Source organism: Protopterus annectens, chromosome 7.part1 (genome assembly GCF_019279795.1).
Source record: "Protopterus annectens isolate FY-2018-M chromosome 7.part1, PAN1.0, whole genome shotgun sequence".
Classification (NCBI taxonomy): domain Eukaryota; kingdom Metazoa; phylum Chordata; order Ceratodontiformes; family Protopteridae; genus Protopterus; species Protopterus annectens.
In genome coordinates, this window is record NC_056740.1 from 61837591 (window position 1) to 61861959 (window position 24369).

The following is a 24369-nucleotide window of genomic DNA, read 5'->3' on the forward strand; positions in this document are numbered from 1 at the left end:
CTACTGCAACAATTGTACCTCCTATACAGAGCCAACAGATATTGCCAATATACTGGGTGACACATCCAGTGCCAACTCTACCCCTCTCACACCCCCAAAGGACCAATCACAATGCTAGTAGATTGCCAGACACCCAGTACTAATGCTGCATAGGTTAAAACAGCACTGTCCAAGGCCAAGAATACAGCTTCTATGGGACCTAACAATATCCTTGGCTGTGTTCTACTTGACCACAATGAAAAAAAGGTGCAATTGCAGTTTAGAAAAGTTATCCACACCTCAATGGAACTCCAGAAGACAGGAAACAGTTGATGGGCTTAACACAGTTTTAATGCAGTAAGAAAGCACAACACAAACGATACTTCTTGAAAATATGTTTTTGTCCTCATCTTCATCAGATACAAATTAAACTAAATTACATGCCTTAAATACTTCAATTAAATACAACTTTGCCAATAAAAACAGTGCATTACTAAAATTAACATTTCATAGGCTTTACCCACAATCCTTTTCACCTCCACTAACATAAATAACAATTTACAACAACAATTCTACACTTTAAAAGTTCTTTTTAATACAATTCATAATGTAAAATAAACCCTGTAACTGCTTGCATTAATAAATGTTAAAACAACATCTGCATGAACTACAGCGTGATCTGGCACCTCACCTGTGTGCTCTGTTCAATCACAGCCTCACCTCAGGCTTTGTCCCTACCGAATGGCACACTGCTATAGTCATCCCTCTTCACAAAGGAGGAGCGACTACAGACCCTGGGAGCTATCGCCCCATTAGCCTGACAAGTCTGATATGCAAAGCTATGGAACACATCATCATGGACCTAATAAACAAGGATATAAGGAATCTCCTAAGTATAGATCCCATACAGTTTGGTTTTGTGAAGGGTAGATCATGCCTGCTCAACTTGGTCGACTTCTTTGAGTCGGTCACCAGAGCTGTGGATGAAAGCAAGGTGGTTCATACAGCCTAACTTGACCTGGCCAAGGCCTCTGATACCATTCACCACTCAGGAATCATAGAAAAACTCCCTAAACTAGGCATCAACCCCTATATATCACTAGGTGGGTTGCAAACTAACCCACAGTGTGAAAATAAGTGACTCAAAGTCAGACTGCTGACCAGTCACAAGTGGAGTCCCACAGGGATCCGTCCTGGGTCCTCTACTGTTTGGTATCTACTTCTCAGAAGTCCAGGCTAACACGAAGGGACTCTAGCTGACAAAGTTCGCAGACAATTGCAAGTTGGGAGCCCTTATAAACTCCCCAAGTGATGCTGACATCCTGCAGAAAGGCCTCACTGAGACCAATGACTGGTGTCAGAACCATGGCCTTAAGCTCAATGCCAAAAAATGTGTCGTCATCCCCTTTGTGAAAAACCCAGTTCCTATGAATTACCACATCGATGGCAGTGCACTGAACACAGAAGGTTTTATAAGAGATCTGGGAACACAGGTTGACAGCAACCTCTCTTTTGACTACCACATTGCCACTGTGGTCCTTCTATGTTGCACATCGGATTACTAAGGGTTTTGCATCCAGGAAGAAAGAGGTCATTGTCTCCCTCTAGTCTTCCCTCATTAAGCCAATAGAGTACAATGCCCCATCTGGCATGTACCTCACTATACACCTGCAACAACTGGAGAGGCTGCAAAAGTACCTCACAAAGAGGATCCTAGGCCTTAAACACTTGTCCTATATGGAGAGACTCAAAAAAACTCCAACTATTCTCTGTCTCATATCGCCTACTTAGAGGCGATCTCTGCATGACTTACAAAGCCATGTCTGACCCAGCTCTGTTTGAAATGCTACATCTAAAGAAATTCCAATCCCTCCACACCACACACTCCAGAGACCTCAACCTCATTACCACAATCAACAGAATGTATAACCCAGAGACTGCCCAAGCTATGGAACAGACTTCCCATACATGTCAAACAGAGCACCTCACTGTCCCTCTTCAAGGAGGAATCTTGATGAGTGGATGGGAAACTTCACCCAGGGGATCACTCCAGTGACTGTACTCAGAGGCACAGGGAACCAAGATCGAGTGGCACTTTGCCAGGGTAATCCTATGGGCTAGGCTTGTAAAGGCTCTAGGGCCAATAGCCTAGTATACACAGATCAACCTATGAACCAATGTATACCACTGGGCAGCAAAGGTCGCTTTGCAAACACAAATGTTCATCCTGTTGATATCAATAGATGTGTGCCACTTGTTATATATACGGTAATTGATGCTCACATCAGTGATATATATATATATATTTTTTTTTTTTTTTGAAACATTAAGGTTGGCACACAGAAAACAGATATTTAAGAAAAAAACGGATGGCTACTTACTCATCTGAATCTTCATCTTCCATTTCTTCCTGATCATCTTCTATTTGTTCAGAATCAGCATCTGCACCATCTCCAGCATTGCAAGCGTCGTCATCTTCAATAGGATCAAAGAAGTCCTTGTATTTCAGATCTCTGGCATGTTTGCGCAACTGAAAAAATAAGGGCAAGTTATTACACAGCAGCATTTATTATATGGAAACGAAGCCTTACACTACACAGTCTTCCATCTTTTTGATACACCATCCTAAAAAGAATATAAATTTCATTTATTTTCTTTTTTAGGAGGAAGAATGCTATAATGCCATTTTTCACAAATGTTTAATATATCAATTCAGCACTGGAAGTTGAAGGACAAAAAAGCCCATCATGTCATCCTTCATGCAAGCAAAGATGTTATCTGAAAACACATTTAAACTCACAGTGGTAGGAACTATCGTGACCTGGGAAGAAACAGAAGAAACAGAAAGCAGTAGTCCGTGCTAAAAGAATGTAGGCCTGCATAACAAGACAGACAGATGGACATCAAGGACATGAATTTTATCTCACTGCTATACAACACACAGGTGAGACACTGCAGCAAGAGTACCATGCTGGTTACAGAGAATGCATTGGGAAAGAACACTTAACTAATGCAAACGGTAACGAGGACGGCATTTGGATGACTAAAGAACTAGACAGAATGATGTTTCAGCCAGAGACTACATTCCATGCAAACTATGAGGTAGAAGAGATGATATGGGTACAAAAGGTCATTAACTTCTTCTTCTGGCTTTTTTCCGGTTATGGGTTGCCACAGCGGATCACCTGTCCACTCATGATTGGCAGTGGAGTTTTACGGTGTTGAGTTGCCAGCCCGGCGTCCAACCTTAAACAGAAGGTACACACATACACACACTCACGCTTAGGGCCAATTTAGTGTGTCCTGATTATGTAAAAATAAGTGAAACATGTGACATAGTAGGAGGGTCAGAACTCAAAACTGCATGGCAGCAGCATTTGTCTAGGATATGAAGTAATGCTTACTGACAAAAAGGTTACTGACAAATGGAAAAAGCTCTTGAATGTCGGATGCATAGCTTAACACGAGGCATTTAAAAGGAATTGGCATAGGTGGAAAGGAAATAACATGGGCAGCAGGGGGAGGGGGCAGGGACAGCTGTGTGGTACTCCCTGCAGCAAGCTAACTACATACTCATGCTTAAATGTACCAGAGAAAAGCAGGACAGCTCACACAATCAGATAAATGGAAGTCAAAAGAAATGTATCCAATACCATACAGTCTTTAACTAGTCCAAAGTAAATGCAGCCAGTGCTTCACTGACTTGACTTAAAGTCAAAGTACTCCACTGCTGTAGTAGTTTAAAATTAAAACAATACCCTAACCCATTAAAGTGCAATGGGGCATTTGCAAGCTGACATTATTCTGCCTTGAACTTGCTGCGTTGGGTGCCCTATGCAAAATTTAAACTTTAAATGAGTTTATATCTTTACAGTATTCTATAGACCAGAATTAGCTCTCCATGTAAATCACAAAGAGCAAATACATGAAATCTCTGATACTGTCCTCCTTTCTATCAGTTATAATAGGGATAGCTCAGGGTTCAGTCTTAAGGCATCTACTTTTTAACATATTCTTACATGACTGTCAGACAGACTCTGATCATGTCAAGCTGGAACAATAAGCAGATGACTTGACACTCATTTGTGCAGCAGGAAATCTTAAAAACTCAAGAATTTTCCTTCATTTTGTCCTGGCTTAACTCTCAACTCCTGCTAAATCCCCAAATGACAAAATTACTCCTCTCTACTGCCAAATCACACAATGTTAGAAAGCCAGACCTAAGCATTACTTCCCTAAACAACACTTAAATTCAACAATTTACATATATCAAACTATCTGGGGTCACTTTTGATGATAACCTAAAACACGACTTATTGTACAAGTAGTAAAAAAGACATCACAAACTTGGGACCTTATGCTGCATAAATACATTTCTCACTGAAGACAGAAAAACTACAGCATCTGTCTACCTACTTTCAACACTATTTTGTGCCTCACCCATGCTCATTAATGTGCTCTCTAACATGTCTACTATACAGCAATGCTACAATAAATAAATCACAAAATTTGCACAGAACTTTCCCTACAGGGCTCATCGTTGCACAGCCCTCCAAAAACCGAAATGCTGTAAACCATCTAGACAACTCAACTACTAACAACACACAATCTAATCTATAAACCAAACATACTAACAAGTCTGTGATTCACATACAAATTCTTACTAAGCATACACAAAGCTAACTGGAAGGAGAAGCCCTACTTGTCACCACAATAAACAGAACATGTCGGAGGGGTAGATTCCTGTCCCAGAGACTTCCCATACTCTGGAATAAACTACCTATCTATATCAAACAAAGCTCCTCATTAGCACTCTTCAAGAAAAATCTTTATGATTGGATGAGAAATAGGAAATTCACCCCAGGGATCACCTCTGTGGCTCTGCTCGACAGTGGCACAGGAAAATAATTTTATTGGGTGGCAAAAGCCAGGGTAACTTTTTGGCTGGGCTTGTACAGGCCCCAGGGTCAATAGCCTAGTACCTACCTATGAACCTACATGGTAAACAAACTTCAGAATATGGAACTCTCTCTCTCTCTAAATTTAAGGATCATTAGCAACCTTTCTTCATTCAAACTACAACTGAAAATCCACCCAATTAATTCACTGTTATGTTCTTGTAATACATCAGAATAATCTGAACACTCCCTCCCTATACTTTCCCTCCAGACCTCATACCTTCCTGGTCATAGCCAAGCCCATTGGAATAATCAGCAGAACCTCCTGTGTAAAACTGTACATAATAAAAATATTTTGTAAATAATTCCATCCAGTATCAACTCTTTCTATACTCACTTTTTATATTTGTAATCCAATTATATACAACTTTAAATACACTAATACTTATTCTTACAAAATAAGTAACATTCTTTACAAACTGGTTTCACCTTTACATTGTGTTGTTCCCTTTCTATATTCTTCTATTTTGCCAAATAGGTAAATAAGACAGAAGTGTAGAAGCTTCTGTGAATGAGGGACACAGATGTATGTACTCATTTGATAATTCAATTTAATGTATTTTGTTTGCATGACTCTGTTTCATGTATTACTGTACTAGCCAGGCCTCCTATGAAAATAGGTTTAATGCCCAGTCCAACTTTCCCAGTAAACAAAGGCAAACAATAATACATATGCTTCAAATATTTAATGACTGTGATTTTTGCCAAATTCCTCGATCAATTCTAAACATGTAAACTGTTCTTTCTGAAGTATATACTCCAGTGTAGACAACTATTCACTTCTTGAGTGCAATGTATACATGTGTACATCCGAGAAACCCCTTCTCATGCAATTTTCATTTATCCACCCTGAAAACACCACAATGCTTTTACATCCTTACATCCCTGGCTATTAACATAAATTACATTCTTTCTAATAGTACAACACATTTAATTTCTTTTAGCTTCAAGATGTATCTCACTAATGACAGAACATTTACATTTTGGTACTAATTTTGATAAACAAGAAAAAGACCATGACTAATGAAAACCTCTTTTTCCTGGTCTTCTCTTCTATTTTCCATAAAACGTCTCTCCACTGTCAAAGTAGGGACAACCTTCCAATTTAGCTCTCCATTAGTATCCTTCAAAATAAGGATTAGTACTGGAAATAACCACAGAATGGGTATAAAATGTTTTTACTGTAGCAGATATTCTAACAAAAAAATCAGGTGGAGGTGTTATGACAGGGATTAAAGATTGCTAATGAGACCGGTCATTATTACATGTTCAGTGATAACACCAATACTGTTAGACTGTGTAACTACAACAATAAAGACAACCCCTGAACACATAGCAATTGCTGGAATGTATATACCACAGTCAAGTGCTGATGACCTAGAGGAATTCATACATTTCTTGAGTGAAACACAGGAGGGAAAAAATAGTGGCTGTGGAATTAATTCAACATTAATAAGGAAATTATTTACAACACATGTTCATAACCAATTGTTTCAGGTTGTTAAAAAGACTACCAGATAACAAAACTTACTAGACATTGCTTATGTTCCTAAGGAAATGACTGCTACTTTATAACCCACGATCGCTGCACATCAGTGGTATTAAAACTTGAAATAAAGTTTAAATTGCTGCGAGTTAATTCTTCCAAAATGAAATCTAAATCTCTGACTAGAACAGTCTACAAGGAAGCAAAGCAGTCACTACGCAAAACTAATTGGTGATGGCATTCAGTGGAAAACTGCAGAAGGAATATGGCAGGTTTTGAAACAGTGAGAAATTGAGGGGAAAAGTTTAACATCATGATCAAGGCTCACAAGGTCAGGAGGATATTTTCATAAATAACAAGACACATGAATATAAAAATATAAGAAATGGAAAAGAGGTCAAATTATAACTCTGAAAATGGAAATTAACAAGTTGGACAAAGTGAATACAATGTCAGAAAAGATCAAGAAAAATTGAAGACAAATAATATAAAGATATTGAGCATAACTGGAAACCATTTTATAGATGCACAAGATGTGGTAGAATAAAAAGCAAGCAAACTGATACATTTGCATGGTCAACACATTTTTTCAGGGGGGAGGGGTTGAGGTTAGTATTAGAGTTAAGGTGTTTACCTTGTAAACACAAGGTAAAGGGTTTGATTCTCACCTTTGAAGGGAAACTGTCTAAGCTTAAAACAGCCAGAAAATGTAACTAGCCTAGTACTTACATTTGAACCTATAAACTTGTGTGTGTAAATGCTAAACATATTCTCAAACACAACAGATTTTACATTTATTTAAAAAATCTTATGCAAAGCAGTTTGGCTCCCCAAAGAAGAAGACAAACTGTCCTAATAACATTTTGATAAATTTCATATACTGAAATTAAATTAGATTATATTGAAAAAGAACTATGCAAACTGCACCCAAACAATGCACAGATCGAAGACAGAATTAGTAATAATGACCTGAGAACACTTTGGCATGAACTTATAATACTGTTACATTGGTTATTCACTAGGTCATTTAAGTATGTGGAGATTCCTCAAGAAATCAAGACACTCGCTTGTTAAATCTATCTTTAAGGGAAATGGGAAAAAGACAGACCCACAAGTTTACTTTCATGTTCTGAAGAAATAATGTAGACGGTCACTTTGGATAAATTATTGTCAAACCTGGCAAGGTTGGGACTTGAAACCATATATAAGCATTCAGAAGTTGAAAATAGAGCTACAACCACCTGTTAACATGATGTTCTATAACATAACAACAGCTATAAATGAAATGTGCTGTAATGTAACCGATACTGATATAGGACTTAACTTCAGCATTTAATAGGGTCATGGACAAAACACTGATCAATAAATTAGAACTAGCTATTGATGCAGCTTGGTAAGATAGATAGCTGCATGGCTTACACCCAGGACATGGAAAGTAACATACAGCAAATTGAGAGGTGAACTTCTAGGTTACAGTCAGGGTGTTCCGCAGAGCTCTATCCTGGGCCCATACTTGTTTAGGTGGTACCTTTCAGATCTTTTTCATCTCTGAAGTGTTTTACAGTCTGAACGTGGAAGACTTGAAAATGGGTAAACTGGTCACATGTGGTACAGACAGGGCATGTCTACAAACAAATTTGACCAAATTGAACATTTGGGCACAGGAGAGTAATATGCTGACAAATACATCAAAAACTAAGCACATGAGATTTTACTACCTAGTCCATATTTGTCCATAACATCATGTTGTACAGTATCACACGTCTTCTTAATATCACCTATGATAACTTTCACATCTTCCCTTTTACTTGTATCATCATCCAATTTCTCTCAGACAATAACAATTTTGGCTATCACTTCCCTTTATATATATATATATATATATATATATATATATATATATATATATATATATATATATATATATATATAGGGGGGTTGGGAGAGGGTTTGAGTCTCACAAGGGATAATTGGCTAGGCTTAAAATGGCTCGCAAGGGCAGTTAGCTTAGTATTAAACTATGAAACTATATATACACACACACCATACATAATTTCTTCCATTATACCCCTCATCCTTCCTTCCAGTCGCCTATATATTATTCCTATAAAAATGTTATAAATCAGTGGGACGCCAATTTTTCATTTAATTCTTCTTGCATTTCTTTCCTATAAAATTTTAATATCCCACTACAAAAATTATTTTTAAACAAAACCTTTCTTCAGCCATTCATTCAGTATATTTACAAACTACCCTTTGTGACAGTCAGTCAATATTTTATACATTCAGTATCCAGTCCAGATTGTAATGGGAACTGAATCAACATTTACATAAATACCACATCCAATTCACCAATAGTAACTTCTTTTTCAAATTCTTCCTTAACTTATTCTGGATTTTTTTACCTTCAATTCTCTCATTTTTCTATCCTGATACAATTTCTCCCTTCTCATTCCCTTCAGCGTCCTTCCAAACATTAATTACATGGTGAGACATATGTGTTTCATTCCCTCACAAATTTGACAAAGTCACTGTAAAGCCATACAAATTTGATGCCTTATACTCTCACATTTGTTCACCAATTTCAATGTTGTTGGTTGTCTTCTACTATGTCTAGTATTTTCACTGTATTTGTTTTAACACAACACAGCCACCCCAGAAGAACTTTCACTGCCTAAGTTCCATATTATATTTTCCTTCCCACAACTTTCTTTGCAGTCTTTCAATTGTCAGGAATCTTATATCCGCTAAAGTAATAACATCCACCCCACATTTAACACACCATTCCAGTATTTCTATCCTTCCTTAAGTGGTAATACTGTTCACATTTACTGAAAACATTCTAAAAGTGTTGCTTTTCCTTCTTTAAGTTTAGGAGAAATATTGTTAAATTTCTATCTTCTTAATTTTTTTCTTTTCACTGTTGAATATTTTTTCCTGTGTTTATGCACAGATAAACCTTGATCATCCGAATCAGATTTTTTTTTACTGGTTAGAACTTCAAAAAATTTTAGCACCAAACCCTTCTTCTGAACTGCCTCCCTGCATGCACATGCTCCTTTTTCTTCCCACTATATTTTTTCTTCTTCTGCAGTTTCTTCTTTACCTGGTTCACTCTCTCCCGTGGCCTCTTGTTTTCATTCCTCATGTATGTTTTCTTCCCTTTCCTCTTCTTTTTCATTTATTGTGTGCTCTTGTCAACCCATCCAAAAGTCCCCCCCCCTTTTTTTTTTAACACAGCCTGTGTTTAGTCACACACCTTCTTGCTGCATGTCCTTTCTCCCTACACTGGTCACATAGTTATATTGTTGCAGTTATTAACTGAATAAGAACATCTTAACAAAAGAATCATAATTTAGGCTAGCCAGCATATCTTAATGTCCTTCTATGACCTGACACAAAAGTAACACCTGGAAAGTATTTCACCATGTTTTTTTCACATCTCAAAGCAGCTTCTAACCTCCACCTTGCATTCCATAAGTTTCTCTCACGTCTAACCTTTACAATGTTAACAGTTTCACATAAACCCTGCATGTGTCCAACATATTCTTCCAGTTCCTCAGTTCTAAACTGGAGGTAACATTGTTTAACATTTAAATTACACCAGAAAACAATAGCTCCATAGATAAATTGCTCTTTTTGATGCACAGTTCCAGATATTTCATCATCAGTCCCGTTTCAAATGTTAAGTCAGAAAAAGTCTCTCTCCCTATACATATAAAAAGCTGAATTTCTCAAGCTTTAAAATTCCAGAAGTTACCAAAACTGTCCCATATCTCTCTATATCTATTTGTATGTGTGTGTGTGTGTATATATCTAAAAATATACACACACACACACACACACCCATTATATATATATATATATATATATATATATATATATATATATATATATATATATATATCTCAAATGAAACGTCTATTACAGTCTCATTTTTTTCTCACAGGTGGCTTTCACATTTTTAAAACAGCTTTATAGTCTGTTGCAGTTATCCTTTTTTGCCTACTGTCACTGTTGTGCAAGTTTTAACTACTGCATTCTCTGCTTCCACATTACTTGGTTCGTTCTCCACATTACTATCCTCAGCACTTCCAAAAAAGTCATCTGCCATCTCACCTCATGAAACAGCAGAACTGTCACCTAAATCATCCTGCTCGATTATTTTCAACAGTTTATCATTCACAAGCTCGCCTGACACTAGTTTTGTTATCTGCAGCACTCCAATGGACTTGCTTACTTCATTCTCCACTGAGACAGCTAAACATTGCTCCTTTGCATCATCCACCACACAAGAATACATCTGCAATGTGATGTTACATATTGAACACATTTTTCTCCAAATTTTCATTTTCTGCCCCTAAACTCTTCACAGCTTTTTCTCTACTTCACTGTGCTGCTGCTGCTTCGGTTAGGCCTCTTAGTTCCTGCTGTAGGAGCCCTTCAACACCAACACCATTTAGCACCTAAGAGTAGGGATCCTTAACATACAAAATAATTCTTATGTACAAAATATTTAAAAACATTTACAAGCGTACACACATATATAATATATATATATATATATATATATATATATATATACACACATATACATATACATACACACACACACACACACACATATATACATACATATACATATATATATATGCACACACACAGACACATACATACACACAGACACAAATCTGTTTACTCATCGCACAAAATTTTCAGCCCTTTTAGACACTCACTCCGTTTTCCATAAATACTCTGACTTTATATTGCTGCTAAAATCCATTTACCAAACATAACTTTATTCTTTCATTCCATATTACCCACAGAACACAAAATTACTTTTTATCTATTCTTTTAGCATACTTACTTGTATTCTAACATTCATATTATAGCATGACCCCCCATTAATATTCCAAAACGTGCATGCTGATTGGCCAGCGCGCACGTTGTAAATCGACTTATACTAATGGAAAAAGGTCCGGTCGCCCGGACTTTTTCCCATTAGTATAAGTCTTTTCTAAAACACTGTCTCGCTTTTTTTAAAGCTGTCTCGCTATGTTAAACTCCTTTAACATAGCGACACAGTGTGTAAAAAGCAAAGGAGATCTTGCTTTCTCCGTTGCTTTTTTTTTAAACCTGTCTCGCTATGTTAAATGGGTTTAACATAGCGAAACAGCTTTAAAATAAGCAACGGAGATCTCCATTGCTTATTTTAAAGCTGTCTCGCTATGTTAAACCCATTTAACATAGCAAAACAGTTTGTAAAAAGCAATGGAGATTTTGCTTTCTCCGTTGCTTTTTTCAAAACTGTCGCGCTATGTTAAATGGGTTAAAGCTGTCTCGCTATGTTAAACCCATTTAACATAGCAAAACAGTAAAAAGCAACGGAGATCTTGCTTTCTCCGTTGCTTTTGCCCACAGCTCTGATGTACTGCGTAGGCATACGCATGTGCAGTACATCAGAACTGCCGCGGAATACCAGACAGCTGCGGAAGGGCAGCAAGGAGGCATTATACAATGCCATTATTTAAGAAAAGTAATTATTTTTTTTCTTAAATAATGTCATTGTATAATAGCAATAACCCACTTCTGGGTGTGGGTAATGCTGGATTTACCCACGGTTGGCTTTGTCTGGTCGCTCGGGCTTCGCCCTCAGGACCAAACCCCACCAACCGTGGGTAAATCCAGCATTACCCATACCCAGACGTGGGTTATTGCTATATTAAATTATATCCATGCTTATTTTACCCACTTCTTGAATATCACCAAAAACTCTTCTTTATGAAGTTTCCCCATAAAGTTTTAACTTTTTTACATTTCAAAACACACATTAGACAGAATATGTTTGGATCGTCAAGAAGAAGAAACCATCACTTTTCTTTTTATATGGCATATTTCCTTTTACTGGTAATTTATCTATTACCAGTCTCTACAAAAAAATCTTGACATTCTACTTTCTGATTACACCATTTACTTTTTATTTTTATAGCTTTAAATTTTCATTGGTTAGATTTTCCTATGGTTTTACATAGTAATGTTTAATCATTACATTCTTATACCATACTTTTCTTTTTTTATATCATCAATTTGTATTTACACAAAATATTTTTTCTTTGTAATATTTTATTTCCTCATTTATAGTCTCTCAACGGTGATGGACAAGTTGACAGACGAGATCAGACAGGAGTCCCTGTGGACTATGATGTTTGCAGATGACACTGTGATCTGTAGTGACAGTACGCAACAGGTGGAGGAGACCCTGGAGAGATGGAGATATGCTCTAGAGAGAAGAGGAATGAAGGTCAGCAGGACTAAGACAAAATGTGTGTGTGTGTGAATGAGAGGGAGGATAGAGGAATGGTGAGGATGCAGGGAGTAGAGGTGGAGAAGGTGGATGAGTTTAAATACTTGGGATTAACTGTTCAGAGTAATGGTGAGTGTGGAAGAGAGGTGAAGAAGAGAGTACAGGCAGGATGGAGTGGGCAGAGAAGAGTGTCAGGAGTGATTTGTGACAGACTAGTACCAGTAAGAGTGAAAGGGACGGTCTACAAGAGGGTAGTGAGTCCAGCTATGTTATATGGGTTGGAGACAGTGGCATTGACAAAAAGGCAGAAGTCAGAACTGGACGTGGCAGAGTTAAAATGTTAAGATTTGCACTGGGTGTGATGAGGGTGCACAGGATTAGGAATAAGTATATTAGAGGGTCAGCCCAGGTTGGAAGGTTTGGAGACAAAGCCAGAGAGGCAAGATTACATTGGTTTGGACATGTGCTGAGGAGGGATGCAGAGTATATTGGGATAAAGATGCTAAGGATGAAGCTGCCAGGTAACAGGACAAGAGGAAGGCCTAAGATAAGGTTTATGGATGTGGTGAGAGAGGACATGCAGGTGGTTGGTGTGACACAGCACGATGCAGAGGACAGGAAGTAATGGAAACAGATGATCCGCTGTAGCGACCCCTAATGGGAGCAGCCGAAAGAAGATTTATACTCTCTCTCTCTCTCTTACTCTCTGCCATACCCCAAAATTCATCATACTTATATTTATACCATTTTACTACTAATCACTCATGTTTTTCATTTATCCACTTTAACAACTTGTACAAGTTTAACAAGGCAGCGTACACCACTGGGTTAATTAACCTAAACCACCTCCTTTATTTACTAACAAAACTCCTCTTTTTACTGCATTTAATCTAAAACACCATATACATGAAAAATATCTCCAATAATTCCTTTTCAAATACCGTTGGCAACAGAAATACTAGTTAAGCATGCCATTTCTCCCATCAATATTGAATTTATCAAATAAAACTTTTCTGGAGAACATTATTTATAATATTTCACTGAAGTCTACTTAAATCTTTATTTCCAAATTTTATACCAAACACAGAAATTTCATTGTAAAATACAGACCCCCAATCTTTACTACATCTAAACCTTTAATTTTCTCTTTATTTAAAGCCATTCTTATGATCTCTAGACAGTCACTTATGCAAATTACGTCTTTCATCCAGATTGTTTTTGCAATTATTAGGTCATCTGCATATATTACCAGAACAAGAATTCCTAACCCTTCAAGAGTTATATACCCTGCCTCTTTCATTTTGTAATTTATTTCACATACTAAACGATTTATAACAAATGCAAACAGTAAACAACTCACTGGACATCCCTGTCTTATCACTCTTCATATGCATCTCTTGGCTTCACCAGCCATTTACAAGTACTTTTACTACCATACACTGACATACATAATTTCCTAGTTTTCTCACTTGTATTCTTCCATTATTACCCATAAGATTTCATGTCCATTTATGTCACTGTCCTTATTAAGGTCTCCTATCATGATTTTTGCTTTCTCTTTTTCTGTTCATAACATCCCAACATTAGCTGCATATTTTCTTTTTCATACATTTACTTTATTTTTTTTTTCTTTTGTACTTTTGTTTTTAAATTTTCTTTTTCTGTCTTCTACCCTTTTACCAATAGGATTTTATTTTAGATTATATATATATATATATATATATATATATATATATATATATCTACACACACACACACACACACACACACACACACACACACACACACACACACACACACACACACACACACACTATGTTTTTCTACATCCCAATTTATGTCTTCACTTACTTCAGAACCTTCTATGTCCTCTATTTTTGTTCTCATCCAATTTTTATTTCTACTACTACTAAAATTTCTTCTTGCTCATTTTTTCCTTGCTCTTATTTTCATTTTTGCAATCCATCCATTTGTTACATTTATAGCATTTCAATTCACATTTTTTGCATTATGTCCTATTTCTCCACAAATAACATTTATTTTTGTCAGAGTTACTTATCAAATATCCCTTTCCTCAAAAAATGTTGCCAGTATTTTACAACACCCCTACTTCCCTCCATGTTCATAATGCTTGGTACATGTACATTTTTCTCTATTTTTAACATAATATTACAATTCCAAACACCAGTCCATAAACTCCTTTCATCATGTCCAGTACTTCTTTACATAAAACTTTCAAATATCCTTTTAAAAGTCTCAATCATTTTCTTTGTTTTCCTTCTAAAAGCATTTATGACAATTGTGCAGACATCCTGTCTACCTGATGAATCTGGGCATCTTGAGGCAATGCAGCAATTGCCTCATGTACACAGACAACCCTCTCCTCCTACCACCCAACACTACAACCTGTGAGAAATGCACTTATATAGCCAAACTGGAAGCAAAGCTCTCTTCACCCAAGACTGGACTAGACAGTCAAGAGGAGAGGGTAAGCACTTGCACCACACCACACTCAACACATAGTCCCTCAAAACCTACACCACCAAAACACACACATAGAAACACAAAACACACACTTACATTCACAGAGGCTCTCAATAAAAACCTGCCCAAGCATCAGGGACATCCAAAGCATAAACGCAAACAAACTCCACCCCCCCGACACAACGCAAATGACACATAGCCCACAAACTCAGTGTGCCACTCAACCACAGCCCATAAGGCATAACAACGTACCCAACACTCTAGTCATAGGTGACTCTATAGTCAGGCACACTGATGTTCCACTCACTAGACTAAACAAGGAGAAAGTTACTGTCAGCTGCCTGTCAGGTGCCAGGATCCGCCACATAACGCATGCACTCAGGTCACTCCACAATAAGTACATATATGACACTGTCATTGTCCATGTTGGTGTAAATGACCTGAGACGTACCTCCCTGGACTACATGAAGAGAGACATGGAGGAGCTCTCCGATCTTGTATTCCAGGCAGGTATGACCCTAACCCAGAGTAACATCCTGCCATCACCCAGAATGATACCACAGTACAAGGACAAAATGATTGACTTCAACAATTGGCTAAGCTTCTGGTGTCATTCTAAGGGGATCCAGTATTTGTCTGCCTGGGACGACATGATCGACAGTCCACGATGCTTTGCCAGAGATGGCCTGCACCTGTCGCCCTTAGGATTCCAGATACTGGCTAAGACTCTTGCCACCCCTATAGTGCCTTTTTTAGGCAAGGTTCAAATGACAAATTCACCACCGTAACAGGTTCAAGCAAGCAAAATCTGAGGGTAATGCTACTCAATGCTAGACGTCTAAACCTCAAAATGCACTCACTCGAGGCACTCCTTAAAATGGAGAACATTGACATCTGTGCAGTGACAGAGACCTGGTTCAAAGCTCCAGAGAGCACCCCTGCATTACCAGGCTTCAATTCATACCACATCTTTTGGCCACCTAACCCAGAAAGAAGCACTAAAGGCGGAGGCGTGTCCATATTCATTAAGGATATTCACACCTCCAGGCTAGTTGCACAGCATAATGCATCCAAGATTATCCAAGTGCAACTAACTCTGGGCAAGACCGCAATCCAAATTGTAGCTTGCTACAGACCCCCCCACCATGCCCCAGGATTCACACTCCTCATTTCTTGATACACTGGAAAGTATTAGGGTACAACCCAACACCCTAATAATGGGTGATTTCAACTACCCCACCATTAACTGGGAAAACTACTCATGTACCAACTCTTTTGCTCAACGTTTTCTAGAATTCATAAATTCCAATGCCTTGGATCAACTTATTCACACCCCCACCAGGGGCAGCAATATCCTAGACCTGGTCATTACCAACATGGGAAACCGGTGTTCCACACCAGAGGTCAATTCCTCGTTGGTCAGATCCGACCACAAGCTTATCAGCCTAGACATCCACATTCCACCCTCAGCCCCAATTAGGGAAACCATCGTAAAAAACTTCTCAAAAGCCAACTTCACAATTCTTAAGACAGAAGTGGCAAACTTCATGACACCCATGCAGACGGACAATAGAGGTAGGACTGCCGAATCCTACACAAATGCACTTTATAAGCACTTACACGAGTGCATGGATCATGCTATCCCTAATAGAACCAAGATGTTATCCTCCAAAAAAGGAAGCCAATCTGGTGGTCCTCTGCCATAAACAAACTCTACAACAGAAGAAAGAAACTGTTGCAAAAGAGAGTAAAATCCCATGATTGGAGGAACTCCCTGGTCAACCTCAGCAAGAAGCTGAGATCCCTCATAAAATCCTCCAAAGCTAGTTACTTAAACAAAATTGCCACCGACTCTAAAGACAACCACAAAGCATTCTATAGCTATGTCAAGAATCTAAATGGGAACACTCAGATCTGCTCCGAGTTACAGCATAATGGCACTAAACATACAGAACCAACTGATATTGCCAACATCCTAGCAGATAGGTTCAGTGCTAACTTTACCCCCCTCTCACTGCCTAGAGGGCCCATCTCTATACCAGAAGAATGCAAAGTTCCTATAATCACGGCTGCACAGGTAAAAAACACACTCTCCAAAGCCAAGAACACAGCATCCATGGGACCTGACAATATCCCAGGCTGCGTTCTACACGAACTACAGAATGAAATGGCACCCTACCTAAGCACCATGTTCAATCATAGCCTCACCTCAGGCTTTGTACCCACTGAATGGCGCACCGTGACAGTTATCCCACTCCACAAAGGGGGAGCCACGACAGACCCCGGGAACTACCGCCCCATTAGCCTGACGAGCCTGGTCTGCAAGGCCATGGAACGTATCATCATGGAACTCAAATAAAGACATTGGTAATCTCCAAACTCTGGACCCTACTCAGTTTGGATTTGTAAAAGGCAGATCATGTCTCCTAAACCTGACTGACTTCTTTGAAGCAGTCACCAAAGCCATAGATGAGGGTAAAATGGTTCACACAGCTTATCTAGATCTCGCCAAGGCTTTCGACACCATCCCCTACTCTGGAATTATAGGTAAGCTCACTAAACTAGGTATAAATCCCTATGTCACAAGATGGGCTGCCAACTGGCTCATGGACAGAACCCACACTGTGAAAGTAGCGTATTCCAAATCCAACATCAGACCAGTGACAAGTGGAGTACCACAGGGTTCAGTCCTGGGTCCTCTCCTGTTTGGTATCTACTTCTCTGAAGTGCAGGCCAACACAGAAGGTCTTTGGCTAACAAAGTTTGCAGATGACTACAAACTAGGAGGCATAATTGAAACTCCTAACGATGTGGACAAACTACAAAAGGGCCTCACTGAGACAGATACCTGGTGTCAAAGCCATGGCCTGAAGCTCAATGCCAAAAAGTGTATTGTCATCCCCTTTGGTAAAAACTCTGTACCCATGAACTACCACATAGCTGGTAGTCTACTTAATGCCGAAAATGTGATAAGAGACCTTGGGACACAGGTGGACAGTAGTCTCTCCTTTGATAATCACATTGCCACAGTGGTCAGGAAATCCTTCTACGTGGCTCATCTCATCACAAAAGGATTCTCATCCAGAAAAAAAGAGGTCATTGTTCCCCTCTACTCATCACTCATTAGACCCATTATAGAGAACAACGCCCCTTTTGGTATGTACCTCACAAGACATCTACAACAACTGGAAAGACCACAGAAATACCTCGCAAAGAGGATTACTGGCCTCAAACAGATGCCCTATGCAGACCGTCTCAAAAAGCTACAGCTTTACTCCATCGCATATCCCCTAACTCAGGGGCGATCTCTGCCTAACATACAAAGCTATGTCAAACTCAGAGCTGTTGGACATGCTCCACTTAAAGAAATCCCAATCCCTCCGAGCTACACGCTCTAGGGACCTTAACCTTGTCACCACAATAAACAGAACATGCTGGAGGGATAGATTCCTGTCCCAGAGACTTCCCATACTCTGGAACAGACTACCTATCTATGTCAAACTGAGCTCCTCATTAGCACTCTTCAAGAAAAATCTTGATGATTGGATGGGAAATGGGAAATTCACCCCGGGGATCACTTCTGTGGCTCTGCTCGACAGGGGCACAGGAAAATAATTTTCTTGGGTGGTGAAAGCCAGGGTATATTTTTTTAGCTAGGCTTGTATGGGCCCTAGGGCCGATAGCCTAGTACCTACCTATGAACCTATTAAGATTCCACGAGTTAGTCTTTTTTTTTCATCATAGTCTCCAAGAAAATTTCCATTGAAAAAACAGTCTCAAGGGGTGTGGCCAAGATGGCTGAGAGGCACAACTGGTGAAAGCTCTGCGACTGAAAACTTTCCTCTGACATTGCGACTACAACGCAAATACAATTACTAGCCAATTGTATTCATTAATAGTCAGAGAAAAGATTTATACCTTCAAGTTTTTCAAAAGCAATAGTTTTTCTGTCAGAATTATAACGGTTTGGTTAAGAGGGAAGACTTCAACATGAGTCACTCAAGAAATGGTATCCAGGATGCTTGTGTTAAAAAGACATTCAGTCAGTATTACCTAGTGTACAGTTATACTACTTAAAATAGACAAACTGGATACAAAGCTAGAATGTTTCAAAGAGACCAGAAAGAGGATGGAACATTTTTAAGCTATTATGAAACAAGGGGCACAAGGCAGCAATATAGGAGAGGCTTTGAATGATCATGTAAGCAGAATAACCTAAGGCGAGTCTCAGACTGAATTTATTTTAAAACAAACTGTCTCATAGAAAAACTCAATGATTTAGAAAACAGATGGAGATGAAATAACATTAGAATTAATTCTAATGAGGGAGATAATATAACAAACTTAACTACCTGGTTAAATAAAACATTAAATCTACCCAAAACTTTGTCTTTTGGAACTGAACGAGCATATAGATCCAGGACAGCACCTTCCAAGAAGGAAAACTCATTAAAAGCAGCATGGTCCAATCCACCTATTAAAACAGGTAAACACAGTCAGATTTGACGACGACTACTCCAGTAAAAATGAGTAAAAGAAAATCCTTTTTACCACTGATCAAGAAACTTAAAAAGAAAAATACTAAAGCCACTTTGGTGTTTCCTGTAAAGATCAAACTATTCCTTTCTAAAGGAACCAAAATATTTAATCCACTTTTGTTAACCGTAATAAAATCTTTTAATACAGAAGAAATGGAGTGGAATAATACATCTCAAAAAGTCAGGGTGAGCTGAATTCTTAGTAAACTGCTTCTAAATCTAAAAAGCTTAAAACAAAGGAGTCTTATTTCACCAATTGCTGGGCTATTGCTGGACTATTATTTTCTGAAATAATAGATTTGCTTTTTAAGTAAAAGGTTTGTACTGGATTTTAAGCCTCAAAACATATGCATGTATTTATATTTTAAGCTAAATCATTTTTTATCAGGAGGAATATAAAGGATTAATTTTACTGTTCCTATGTTCACAGTGAAAGATTTGATACATTTTATTTAACCACATCTGTAAATGCGTTTCTAAATTTTAAACAAATACTTTCTGCAAGAAAATGTCATACAAGCAACATAACTGATAACCTTAAAGCTATATAAAAGTTAAGAATTTTATTTTATTTACTGAACATCAGAAAATGTGCATTGCTGGATTAACAGGGCTATACTGCTCAGACAAGCTCCACGTGGGTTTACAGAGTGGTCCTAGCAGCAAGGAACTCGAAAAAGCAACTACCTTCTGGATTTAAGTATCTTTGCTTTTTTTTCACTGAAAATAGCTTCTGCTGCTTACTTTGAACTAGCCTGAACTGTTTTTTTTTACTTATTACTGCATTTATTTTAAAATCTGCACTTAAAGTTACATTTAGTCGAATTTAGTCGAAAGTTTGCTTGTTTGTTTGTTTAATTTAACTGTGGAGGCTGCCCACTAAAGTGTGCTAGCCTGTGTAACTAATTTATCAATGTCTGCATTTTCTGTGTATTTCTACAAAAAAAACCAAAAAAACAAAAAAATAATCCTTGTTTTCCCGCCTTTCTCGACTAGTTTAGACCAGTATACAGGCATTGCTGTATTCTGGGCTGTGGTATAGTTCCTGTGCTGTCCATTACCTTACTTGGATAGAAGGAAGTTTCTCTGCTCACCAGTGGGAGTGGGGAGCCTTGAGCAGCCTACCTGTCCTTGGGGGAAGTGACCTCAGCACAAGAAGCTGTAGTAATTGGTTGTTTGGGACCATTCCTAGCTCTTTTGTAGTTCACTGCTTAAAATCCGCGTTTGCACGGCTCTGCGCGGTCGTGCGCATAGCACAGCGCCGGTTAAACAAGGTTAAATTTTTTCTGGCTCCGCCAAGTCTGCTCAGCACTTGCTCCTAAGCATTTTTTTTACAGGTAAAGCACTCTTAAACAAACGAAAGTACTTCATTCACCTAAATTCTGTTGAGTACCCATTTCCCTATAGGTCCCTTCTGACTCAGTTACACAGCAATCTTTTTCACTATTTCTAGCATGTCGAAGGGTCAGTTGCTGGCGTCCTCTCCTGTTCAGCAGGTGAATCTGGGAATCTTGAGGCAATGTTACAATTGCCTCATGTACACAGACAACCCTCTCCTCCTCCCAACAAATACAAATATATGCGAGAGATGCAACTATATAGCCAAACTGGAGGCTGAGCTCTCTCAATTCAGTACTGGCAAGACCAGTCAGGAGGAGAAGGTAACCACGCACACCACAAACCCAGTCTCACATAGAACTATCACAACTGCAAACCAAACCCATAAACACACAAAAACATACTCAGAGGCGCTGATTAAAAATCTACCAAAACAACAGAGGCCTCCAAAGCAGACACCCAAGCAACCACCACCTCAAGACATAGCACATGCAACACATAGTTCACAAAGTCAGTGTGCTAAACAGTCACAGCCCTTAAGGCCAAACAACATGCCAGACACACTTGTAATAGGTGACTCCATAGTCGGGCACACTGACGTCCCGCTCACCAGACTGAACAAGGAGAGGGTCACAGTAAGCTGCCTGTCGGCAGCTAGAATCCGCCACATAACACAAGCACTCAGGTCACTCCACAGCAAGTACAAATATGACTCAGTCATTGTACATGCCGGTGTGAACGACCTGAGACGTACCTCCCTGGACTACATGAAAAGAGACAGAGGAGCTCTCTGATTATGTAGCCCAGGCCGGTATGACCCTGACCCTGAGCAGCATCTTACCCTCACCGAGAATGATGCCACAGTACAAAGACAAAATGATCAGTTTTAACAATTGGCTTAACTACTGGTGTCATTCTAAGGGGATCCAATGTCTGTCTGCTTGGGATGACATGCTTGACAAGCCACGCTGCTTCGCAAGGGATGGTTTGCACCTGTCACCCCTGGGCTTCCGGATATTGGCCAAGGCTCTTGCCACCCCCATAGTGCCTTTTTTAGGCAAGGCTCAAATGACAAACCTACCTCCCTAGAAAACACAAGTGGAAAAAAAACTAAGGGTAATGCTGCTCAATGCCAGAAGTCTAAACCGCAAGATGCACGCCCTCGAAGCCCTCCTCAGTATGGAGAGCATCGATGTCTGTGCAGTGACTGAAACCTGGTTCAAGGCTCCTGAGAGCACCCCATCACTATCAGGTTTTACCTCATATCATGCTTTCTGGCCCCAAAACTTGGACCGAACCACAAAAGGAGGGGGAGTATCCATTTTCATCAAAGATACCCACACCTCCAGGTTAGTGGCAACACATGAAGCATCAGAGACTACCCAGGTGCAACTAATCATAGGCAAAACTGCCTTACAGTTTGTAGCATGGTACAGACCACCCTCTCAAACTCAGGAACCCCACACAGCCTTCCTGAAGACACTGGAGAGTATGAATGTCTCTCCAAATACCATCATTTTGGGAGACTTCAACTACCCAAACATAGACTGGGAACATTACTCAAGCCCCAACACCCTAGCCCAAAGGTTCCTAGAATTCATAAACTCAAATGCAATGGAACAACTAGTCACCATTCCCACAAGAGGAGACAATATACTAGACCTGATCATCACAAACATGGGGACAAAATGCTCCACACCGGAAGTACATCCCTCTTTGGTAAGATCAGACCATAAATTAATCTCACTGGAAATCCACATCCCGACCCACCCCCTGCACAAAAGACCACAGTGAAGAACTTCTCAAAAGCAAACTTCACACTTCTTAAGACTGAAGTGGTATCCTTCAAGGCCCCTGGGCCAGTGGAAACCACAACCCACACTGCTGAATCCTTTGCAAATGCCTTCTATGGGCACCTTCAAGAATGCATGGATCATGCAATCCCAAATAAAACCAAGACCCATTCCCCCAAAGGCAGCCGCCCGGTCTGGTGGACCCCAGCCATAAACAAACTTTACAACAGGAGGAGGAAGCTACTACATGACAGAGCAAAATCCCTAAAAGGGAAGGCATCTCTGATCAGTACTAGCAAAAAACTACGATCACTCATAAAATCATCCAAGGCCAACTTTGAGAGAAAAATCACAAAAGACAAATCACAAGGCCTTCTTTAGCTATGTTAGAAACCTGGGTGGAAACTCCCAGATATGCTCAGAGTTAGTCCAAAATGACACAAAATACACTGAACCCACTGACATTGCCAACATTCTGGCAGACAGGTTCAGTGCAAATATCTCCACCCCCCCCCCCCCAAAAGGAGAAATAACTATCCCAGCAGAGTGTAGCCTCCCTAACATCTCCAATGCCCAGGTGAGAGCCGCCCTCTCTAAAGCTAAAAACACAGCATCAATGGGACTGGATGGTGTCCCGGGCTGTGTGCTACATGAACTCCAAGAGGAACTAAACCCACACATAAGGCTGCTGTTTAATCTTAGCCTTACTACAGGATACGTACCCAAAGAGTGGCGTACGGCAACAGTGGTCCCACTTCACAAAGGCGGTGCTTCTACGGACCCTGGAAATTACTGCCCCATAAGCTTGACGAGCCTGGTCTGCAAAGCTATGGAGAGGATCATTATGGAACTCATAAACAAAGACATTGGGGACCTACAGACATTGGATCCTACCCAATTTGGCTTTGTCAAGGGCAGATTCTGCCTTTTGAACTTGGTCGACTTTTTTGAAACAGTCACTAAGGCCATTGATGAGGGTAAGGCAGTTCACACAGCCTACCTTGACCTTGCAAAAGCCTTTGACACAATACCCCACTCGGGCATCATAGACAAACTCACCAGCTTAAATGTAAACCCATATGTCACAAGATGGGTTGCAAAAAGGACAGAACCCACAGGGTCAGAGTTGCTGGAGCTATGTCAGACTCTAAGCCAGTCACAAGCGGTGTCCCACAGGGCTCAGTCCTGGGACCCCTCTTGTTCGGCATTTATTTTTCCGAGGTACACGCAAACATAGGAGGATTGTGGCTGACAAAGTTTGCAGATGACTGCAAACTGGGCGCCATAATTGATACTCCAGCGGACACAAACATCCTTCAGAGAGGCCTCATAGAAACGGATAATTGGTGCCAGAGCCATGGTCTTAAGCTGAACGCCAAAAAATGTATATAGTCATACCCTTTGGGAAAAACAAGGTACCGACAAATTACCACATAGGCGGTAATCCATTAAGTACGGAAGAGGTAATCAGGGACCTAGGGACCCAGGT

The 24369-nt window shown here is 39.5% G+C and overlaps 1 protein-coding gene across 1 annotated transcript in view; it reads right to left on the bottom strand.

The window, feature by feature from the left end:
• The window catches only part of MPHOSPH10 (M-phase phosphoprotein 10), a 320554-nt gene that overhangs the window by 213803 nt on the left and 82382 nt on the right, over positions 1-24369 (bottom strand). Inside the window, exon 3 of the mRNA XM_044078547.1 lies at positions 2361-2509. Within this exon, the coding sequence (XP_043934482.1) occupies positions 2361-2509 (149 nt within the window). The remainder of the gene's footprint in view (positions 1-2360; positions 2510-24369) is intronic.